The sequence below is a fragment of the Oncorhynchus tshawytscha genome, linkage group LG07, assembly GCF_018296145.1.
Source record: "Oncorhynchus tshawytscha isolate Ot180627B linkage group LG07, Otsh_v2.0, whole genome shotgun sequence".
NCBI lineage: Eukaryota > Metazoa > Chordata > Actinopteri > Salmoniformes > Salmonidae > Oncorhynchus > Oncorhynchus tshawytscha.
Window position 1 is genome coordinate 53,331,177 of NC_056435.1, and position 10,274 is coordinate 53,341,450.

The 10,274-nt window shown below is 39.9% G+C and overlaps 1 protein-coding gene across 2 annotated transcripts; it reads right to left on the bottom strand.

Annotated features, from left to right (window-relative positions):
• Positions 1-1,507: 1,507 nt before the first annotated feature.
• On the bottom strand, positions 1,508-9,250 carry LOC112254832 (CD209 antigen-like protein D). 2 transcript variants are annotated; one of them, XM_024427725.2, is made up of 5 exons: positions 8,836-9,250; positions 6,107-6,202; positions 3,025-3,218; positions 2,787-2,896; positions 1,508-2,664 (listed from the first exon to the last, which is right to left on the bottom strand). In XM_024427725.2, exons 1-5 carry the CDS (start codon positions 8,936-8,938, stop codon positions 2,502-2,504), a joined length of 666 nt encoding a protein of 221 aa, XP_024283493.2. In that variant the 5' UTR covers positions 8,939-9,250; the 3' UTR covers positions 1,508-2,501. The 2 variants fall into 2 exon arrangements, with proteins under 2 accessions (XP_024283493.2, XP_042180554.1); XM_042324620.1 differs by lacking the exon at positions 6,107-6,202 and having other exon boundaries at positions 8,836-9,248.
• Positions 9,251-10,274: the final 1,024 nt, after the last annotated feature.

Consider the following 10,274-nt stretch of genomic DNA (forward strand, 5'->3'; position numbering starts at 1 on the left):
TTTTCTACCTTCATCTTTTTTCTGCCCTGTTGGCTTAAAATATATCCTAAATACTTAACATGAGTCTTCCTTCATGGCTCTCAACATTACACTAGTGTCTCCTAGATTCATTGGAGTCCCATCTTATAGCAGGGCCATTGTCGTGGGGTACCAGGGCTGTGCATAGAAGGCCACTTTGCCACAATACACACTTACAAATATTGTGGTTTAATTCAAATATACTAATTGACAAAAAAAACTATTTTTCAAAACTATTTTTTAAAAAGGTATAATTTTTGTGAATGATATCATAAATAGGACTGGTGGAGTTGTCACACATGCAGCTAACACAGACATATGGAAATGCCTGCTCTCTATGTCTGCTCTAAATTACAACCAATTAATTGCAGCATTACCACAAAAAATGGAAGAGGCAAGTAGAAGGGGAAAAAAGTAAGGAACTTATTAAAGAACAAGGCCCTGTATTAAAGAACATAAATGGTTAAAGAAAAGTGTGATAAATAAAAACATATACCAATTTAATTTAAGGACCAAAAAACTGACAGCTTGTGCCATATAAATCGCAAAATAGTTGGGAAGAGATTTTTGATGTACCCATTCCATGGCACATGGTTTATGAATTGATACGCAAAACAATGCCAGATGCAAAACTTTGAATTTTTAAATTTAAATTAATATAAAAAATTATTGCAACTAATAGAATGTTATATATATGGGGGATACAATCTTCCCAGCTCTGCAGATTCTGCTGTGAGGAGGCAGTCATTCGATCATTTATTTTGGTATTGTCCATATGTAGCTCGTTTTTGGTCACAGGTCCAGGAATGGCTGAAGAATTGCAACATTTGCCTAGACCTAACACTGCAGATAGCAATACTGGGTGATTTGAAAAGCCATAGTCAATCAATCAATCATTAATATAATAATTATTTTAGCAAAACATTTTATTTTTAATTTACAATCTGTAGAAGCTATGAGATTAGAAAGGTTAAATTGGTTTGTGAAGCATCACAGCACAGTTGAAAAATATATAGCAAATAGAAATCCAAAATGAATGATGTTGAGAGATAGATGGGAGAGGTTGAATGGAGCTGAAGGGTGGGACTAATAGCAAGATAAAACATGTAATACATATGGGGTCTGTAAAATGTATACAGGTTCAGATCCTTTGTGAAATAGCACAGTTACAAATAGAAATCAAACTGGATGGACATCAGAAATAGTGGAAGGACTAAAAACAAACAAAATAACTATTGTAAAATAGACTGTGTCTGTAAAATGTGTATAAGATGTATAAATTGAAGGTAAAAGCCGAAGTGTTTATTAGTTTACTCCAATTGGGGGATCGGTGGTAGGGTTTGCGGGGAATAATAATAAAGGTATATTCTTTTAAAAAGTATGTATGTCTATATAGGTATGTGTATGTATATATGTGTATATGTATGCATGCGTGTATGGATATATATATTTACCCCAAAAATATATGGAGGATTGGAAATGATGCAGACAATTACATTGATGGAACCAATATTCTTTCCACAATATTAAGCTGATCCACCCCTTTAAGAAGAAAAAAAAGACTGCTAGTGGTAATATCTACTGTATGACTACCTTTCTAACTGATTCCTAATGTTAATATCTACTGTATGATTACCTTTCTAACTGATTCCTAATGTTTATATCTACTGTATGCTGAACTTCACACTTGTGTGTATGTGTAAGTGTGTGCCTGCCTACATGCTTGTGTACGTGCCTGCGTTCGGCATGCTGTGTGTATCTGTGTCCTCTTAGTACATTTGACATTTTACTCATTTAGCAGATGCTCTTATCCAAAGCGACATGCATTTTCATACTTTTTTTGTAGTACTTTTTTGTAGTACTTTTTTTGTAGTACTGTTCTACCCTCTGTCTGTGTTCATGTCACACTATTTTAACGAACCAATCACATTCAAGCATGAAGCTGGTACACCTGCTAGTACATTGCTCCTTTATTACTTTACTTTCTGTGCCTAAGCCTATGGAATGACACATTCCTAATAAAATCAATTAATACAAGAATTTTACAGAGTACAGTCCCACTGGGCACAGACATAAATTCAACGTCTACTCCACGTTTTTTAAATTTGATTTCATCTCCTCTCTTTTTCTCCTCACCCTCAACTCTATAAGAGGAGGCCCAAGGTCCCTCCCCTTGGATTGTATTCTCCAATGTGTTTTGAGGAGAAGAGGAGAGAGGATGTGAGGAGGAATCGAGGAAAGGTGAGTTGAGAAAGAGCCCATAGGCAAGTCTGTAATACCACTATTTCTCGTTTGTCACTATCTGGCCTAATTGCAAAGTCAGAAACCCTGCCTATTTCTAAAATGTATCTTCTTCAAATCTGATTGTAAACCTAACCCTAACCACACTGCTAATCTTATGCCTAACCCTAACCATATAGAGAGTGAGCGAAAGAGAGAGAGACCTACATGCAGAGCTACTGTACATAATAAGCTATTGTTTGTTATATCACCCTTTCACAAATCCAGTTAAATTGAGAGTTACATGCTATGTCATTCCATTTATTTACTGGGTCAGAATACCCATAATTAATCTCAACACAGTCCTCCTCTCCTATGTGTACTGCAAAAACAACACCATTATCAGGCTGGTTACGCCCCCAGTACCTGCAAGGAAAACAACACAGAGAAGCAGACAGTCAGACACTGTGGTAAACATTCTAAGTCATACCCAGATGTTGTTCTACTTAAAATGGTTAGAGTCATATGGCCAGATTATTATCTCTCACCTTGTGGCCAGTGGTGTACCATCCACCCATTTCCAGGTCCCCTCTGTCTCTCTATCAGTCAGACCGATCCAAACACTATCAATATTCCTGTTTAATCCAGTGAGGAATTTCTGTTGTTGAGAAAAATATAATGTCAATTACATGTGAGTATTAATTATTTACCTGATTCATAAGCGTGTGAATCTCTCTCTCTCTCTCTCTCTCTCTCTCTCTCTCTCTCTCTCTTTCTCTCTCTCACCTGTTCATTTCTGCTGTTTACAACCACCAGGTCTGCTCCTCTCTCCAGACAGTCTTGTCTGCTCTCCTCCCAGGTTTTCCTCTCAGTAGACAAGAAGTAACAGCTGGATCCCGACAGCCTCCATCCTTCAATACACCCTAACAGAGTCCTTGTTGGGACCCCCATGTCCCTCTGTTCCACCACTCTTCCGGTACCTACAGTAGAGACAGCACACACACAGCGTCCATCATATTTAAACTATTCAGATCTGGGTTGCGTTCCAACAATCTCTCCTTTCTCCTCAAGTGTGCACTTGTCCACTACATCCCATAAAATCTAAAAGCATTGGCTTGGTGTAGGCATGGACACAAGAGGGAATTCCCATGCACCAGTCATTTCCTTTTAAATCCATGAAGGGAAGTGTACAACTGCACACATTTGGAAAAAAGGCAAGAGTTTTAGGACAGATTTCCTTCAGGACAGGTTTCCCCCTGTTAAACTTTGTTGGAGAAATATATATTACACATATTGAACAACACATTCTAACATTGTAATTAACTGAGGGGGGTGTAGTTAACTGAGGGGGTGTAGATAACTGACGGGGGCTAAATTTAGATTCACCACCCTTATCCCGACGTGTACACTCGTACACTCCCCCTCATGGATTTAATTGAAATGGTGTGAGGAATATGGTGGAAACTCCCTCCAGCCATGCTGGTCCTCCAACTCTTCATCAGAGAACGAAATAAAAAAAGAGAAGAGAAGCTCCTGGGATGCATCCCAAATGGCCCCCTATGTATTTTACAGTGCAGTAATGCATTGTACAATGTTCAGTGACGTACACAAGGCCAAGGGCACGAGTTACAGTAGTCACTCAATTATCTATGGATGATGTCAACATTATTTTGATGTGTGTCAACATTATTGACAAACTTCTGGTTCCACAAGCTACGTAACATCAAGTCTTGTCTGAAATGTGATCCATGCTTTGTGAGTATAGAACTATAGTAATATAGTGAAATACATTTACAATGCCTTGCAAAATAATTTACCCCCTTGGTGTTTTTCCTATTTTGTTGCACTACAACCTGTACTTCAAATAGATTTTTATTTGGATTTCATGTAATGAACATACACAAAATAGTCCAAATTGGTGAAGTGAAATTTTAAAAAGTACTTGTTTCAAAATTCCCCAAAATAAAAAACTGTAAAGTGGTGAGTGCATATGTATTCACCCCCTTTGCTATGAAGCCCCTAAATAATTACCTTCAGAAGTCACATAATTAGTTAAATAAAGTGTCACATGATCTGTCACATAATCTCAATATATATACACCTGTTCTGAAAGGCACCAGAGTCTGCAACACCACTAAGTAAGGGGCACCACCAAGCAAGCGACACCATGAAGACCAAGGAGCTCTCCAAACAGGTCAAAGTTGTGGAGAACAGATCAGGGTTGGGCTATAAAAAAATATCAAACTTTGAACATCCCACGGAGCACCATTAAATCCATTATTAAAAAAAGGAAAGAATATGGCACCACAACAAACCTGCCAAGAGAGGGCTGCCCACCAAAAGTCATGGACCAGGCAAGGAGGGCATTAGTCAGAGAGGCAACTAAGAGACCAAAGATAACCCTGAAGGAGCTGCAAAGCTCCACAGCGGAGATTGGAGTACCTGTCCATAGGACCACTTTAAGCCATACACTCCACAGAGCTGGGCTTTACGGAAGAGTGGCCAGAAAAAAAGCCATTGCTTGAAGAAAAAAGGCATGTGGGAGACTCCCCAAACATATGGAAGAAGGTGCTCTGGTCAGATGAGACTAAAATTGAGCTTTTTGGCCATCAAGGAAAACACTAAGTCTGGCACAAACCCAACAACCAACATCATCACCCCGAGAACAACATCCCCACAGTGAACCATGGTGGTAGAAGCATCATGCTGTGGGGATGTTTTTCATAGCCAGGGACTGGGAAACTTGTCAGAATTGAAGGAATGATGGATGGCGCTAAACACAGGGAAATTCTTGAGGGAAACCTGTTTCAGTCTTCCAGACATTTGAGACTGGTATGGAGGTTCACCTTTCAGCAGGACAATGACCCTAAGCATACTGCTAAAGCAACACTCGAGTGATTTAAGGGGATATATTTAAATGTTTTGGAACGGCCTAGTCAAAGTCCAGACCTAAATTGAGAATCTGTGGTATGACTTAAAGATTGTTGTACACCAGCGGAACCCATCCAACTTGAAGGAGATGGAGTAGTTTTGCCTTGAAGAATGTGCAAAAATCCCAGTGGCTAGATGTGCCAAGTTATAGAGACATACCCCAAGAGACTTGCAGCTGTAATTGCTGCAAAAGGTGGCTCTCCACGAAGTATTGACTTTGGGGGGGGTGAATAGTTATGCACGCTCAAGTTTTCAATTTTTTTGTGTTATTTCTTTTCTGTTATTTCTTTCGCAAGCCACTTGTAAGGGATTTCCTCCTCTTCTTCCGAAGAGGAGAGGCGAAAAGGATCGGAGGACCAATATGCGGCGTGGTAAGTGTCCATGGTTCTTTTAATAAGAAATAGTACACATGAACAACTGAATACAAAAACAATAAACGTGGAATGAACGAAACCCAAAACAGTACCGTGTGGTGAAAAACACAGACACGGAAACAAACACCCACAAACACACAGTGAACCCAGGCTACCTAAGTATGATTCTCAATCAGAGACAACTAATGACACTTGCCTCTGATTGAGAACCATACTAGGCCGAAACATAGAAATCCCCAAATCATAGAAAAACAAACATAGACTGCCCACCCCAACTCACGCCCTGACCATACTAAATAATGACAAAACAAAGGAAATAAAGGTCAGAACATGACACCACTATATACCTGCACGATGGGTACTGGTTAAAATGAATACACTGTACATGGAATAGGGTCCAAAATGGCACCCTAGGGTCCCAAACGGAAAGGGTCCCAAATAGCATACTATACTCTATATATTGCACTACTTTTGACCAGAGTCCTCTGGGCCCTGGTCAAAAGTAAGGTACTATAAATGGAAGAGCGCTGATATTGTGTAATTTAGGACACTGACTCACTCACAGAAAGCTAGCTTTAGGGAGATGTTGAGAATGACTTGTAGAATACACATCATCCCAAAACACACAGCAGCCAGCCTGTAGAGTCTTGTTCTTCCATCTGCAGAGGAACACACACACACACCGACACACACACGCGCACACACACACACACACACACACACACACACACACACACACACACACACACACACACACACACACACACACACACACACACACACACACACACACACACACACACACACACACACGCACACACACCATCATTCTACATCACTAATTAATATCATTAAACATCACTAACATATATCATCCCACATCACGAACGATTATAATACAAATTCTGAACCAAACATTTCCATTGCGTCATTGGTTTACCCCGATTGAGAGTTAGCAGCAACAGTTTGCTCAAGAGTGCAGTCATTTCAAATGGGATAAACAGGAACCTAATGTATGAAGAAATTACCCGAAATTACACAATATAGCTGTAGCGTGATTACAGGGTCCATCTGCGATTGCTACATCAATTTTTTGGGACTTTTAAATTCATGATATTTACCTATTAATTCCCGAGGACTGTGAGTTCTCGTTTTCCATAGTTGATGCGAGTAAGACATTTACACGTGTTAACTATCACCGTGTTGACTATCACTCACTTCTGTCATCATGAAGTGCTTTGAGAGGCTAGTTAAGGATCAAATCACCTCCAACTTACCTGACATCCTAGACCCACTGGAATTTGCATACCGCCCCAATAGATCCATGGATTATGCAATCGCCATTGCACTGCACACTGCCCTATCCCTTCTGGACAAGAGGAATAACTATGTAATAATGCTGTTCATTGACTACAGCTCAGCCTTCAACACTATAGTACCCTCCAAGCTCATCATTAAGCTTGGCACCTTGGGTCTTAACCTTGCTCTGTGCAACTGGGTCCTGGACTTCCTGATAGGCCACCCCCATGTAGTGAAGCTAAGCAATAACACCTCTACTACGCTGATCCTCAACACATGGGCCCCACAAGAGTGCTTGCTCAGCCCCCTCTTGTACTCCCTGTTCACCCACGACTTTCTCAGTGTGCACATCACTGACCACCTGAAATGGTCCATCCACACAGATAGTGTGGTGAAGAAGTCACAAAAGCGACTGGTGGTAAAGAAATAAAGAATTTCACAAACTTCTACAGATGCACACCATTGAGAGAAACTGTATCACCGCCTGTACAGCAATTGCACTGTTCGCAACAGCGCAATCTGAAATGGTCCACTCACACAGACAGTGTGGTGAAGAAGGCTCAACAGAAATTCAGCTCGGCCACTAAGACCTTCACAAACTTTTACAGATGCACCATTGAGAGCATCCTGCCGGGCTGTATCACTGCACCGTCTGCAACCGCATCATGTGTTTCCAGAGGGTGGTGAGGTCTGCCCGACGCATCACAGGGGGTAACTGCCTGCCCTCCAGGACATCTGCAGCACCCGGTGTCACAGGACGTCCAAGAACTTCATCAAAGACCTCATTCACCTGAACCACCGCCTGTTAACCCTGCTATCATCCAGAAGGCGAAGTCAGTACAGGTGCTGGGAGCGAGAGACTGAAAAACAGCTTCTATCTCAAGGCCATCAGACTGTTAAATAGCCATCACTAGACGGCCTCCACCCAGTACCCTGCCCTGAACTTAGTCACTTTCACTAGCCTGCTACCACATGGTTACTCAACCATGCACCTTAGAGGCTGCTGCCCTATGTACAAAAACATGGAACACTTGTCACTTTAATAATGGAACACCGGACACTTTAATAATGTTTACATACTGTTTCACCCATTTCATATGTATATACTGTATTCTAGTCAAGGCCATCCTATTCAACTATTGTTGTACATATACTATTCTATGATACGTATTTTTCAGATATACTATATTTTCTATCCACATACTGTCCATAATGTCTATACTATACATTCCATCATATATTTATACTCCGGACTCCGACATTACTCGTTCTAATATTTCTATATTTCTTAATTCCATTATTTTACTTTTAGAATTGTACATATTGTTGTGTATTGTTAGATACAGTACTACTGCACTGTTGGAGCTTGGAACACAATCATTTCACTACACCCTCAATAACATATGCTAATGTGTATTTGTATGTGACTAATATATATATATATATATATATATATATATTTTTTTTTTTAATTTTATAACGTAAATGATTTATTCCTCATGAGCTTAGTTTAACTGTCTAACCCATCAGAACCCAAACTATAAGCTTGTTTTACGGTGGAACTGTTAACAATGGATTGTAAACTAACTGTTTATAGCCTCAAATGGTTAAAACTGTAATTTTGATCTTATGGATGTTCAGTCCTTGCATACATAGCTCTGTCTATGAATTTGAGAGTGGTTACATTTCTCCAGCCCCACCGCTCAGCTGTTTACCAAAAACAGTGGTAGGGTGTCCCCTTTGTTGTTGTTTAAAAAGGTTATTTCGTATTTAAATAGTTCCAAATAAATACATTGAATGCATACATTATAGTGTATGTGACCCCAGCAGGTTTTGAACCCCACGCTCGTACCAACTGAACCATAAATAAGCGTTGATTATGTGGTATTTGTGTGTGTGTGTGGGTGTTGTGTGTGTGTGTGTGTGTGTGTGTGAGAGAGAGAGAGAGAGAGAGAGAGAGAGAGAGAGAGAGGGAGAAATTATTTGTTCTTACCTGAGAGATGGGTCTCAGTCTTTACTCTCCTCGTTGCTCTGTTCTCGTTTCCTTCAATAACCTTGTTTAATTCAATAACCTGTTTATTGACATAGTCGACCATCTTAACTAACTGCAGTCTGTCTGTCTGACCTCTTATTGTAATATCTATGATTCTAATTTACTTTTGCTGACAGTATTAACTTACTTATGATCACCTTTCTGACTGAGTAGTAGTTGAGTAGTTGGTCTGATGTGTCTAAGCCTGGTCCTTCTCTGTTCTCTGTTTGTGGCCCACAGCAGGTGGCAGGATGTTTCAAGGCTCAAACCACCAATAAGAAGGAGACTATTGAGATGTATCACAAATGGCACTCTATTCTCTATACAGGGCACTACACAGGGAAATAGGGTGCCATTTGGGATTGAAGCTTGTAAAAGCAGACAGTTTTGTGTAACCCGCTCTTCAACCCGCTTGTTCATTCTGTTCCGTGGTTTATTTCTTCCTCTTTTTATTGTTTTTTTTCCGATGTTAAGATATATAGTTCATTATGCATACAACGATATCTCTTTCTCGCTCTCGCTTTCTCTCTCGATGTTGGTTAGAGAGAGAGATAAAATCAGTTGAGAATTTGTATTAACAATATTGTTTCCTGTCACAACAATAAGCATTTATCAATGGGTTTTAATCGGTTAATCATGTCTGGATTGGTCTGACTGACTCTGAAATTGGTGAACGGTACACCACTGACCACAGCTTAAGGAGTAGGACTGATTCTCTGTGTTGTTCATACTCTAGATTCTGAGAGAGTGGCCAGTCTACCTCTGTATTGTTTCCACTGCAGGTTTTGGCGGGATGGACTGCCTGATGGTGGTGGAAACTTGAGCTGTGTGTTTATCTCTTATCACTCATCAGGAGAATGGCATGACTATCGGTGTTCCTCTTTAGACAACTGGATATGTGAGAAATAGGCTTCTCATGGGTACTTTCTCTGCTGTTTATGGAACCCCTACTGCATATTAATGATGGTCTGAAGACTGATGTGATTTGGTAGAATGACACTTTAAACTAGACGTTCAACGTAAAAAGCAATTAGTTCTGCTAACTCCATGTTTTTATTTTATTTTAATTTAATTTTATTTCACCTTTATTTAACAAGGTAGGCCAGTTGAGAAAAAGTTCTCATTTACAACTGCGACCTGGCCAAGATAGAGCAAAGCAGTGCGACACAAACAACAACACAGGTACACATGGAATAAACACACATACAGTCAATAACGCAATAGAAAAAATCTATATACATTGCGTGAAAAAGAGGTAAGATTAGGGAGGAAAGGCAATAAATAGGCCGTAGTGGCAAAGTAATTACAATTTAGCAATTAAACACTAGAGTGATAGATGTGCAGAACATGAATGTGGAAGTAGAGATACTGGGGTGCAAAGGAGCAAAAAAACAAAAACA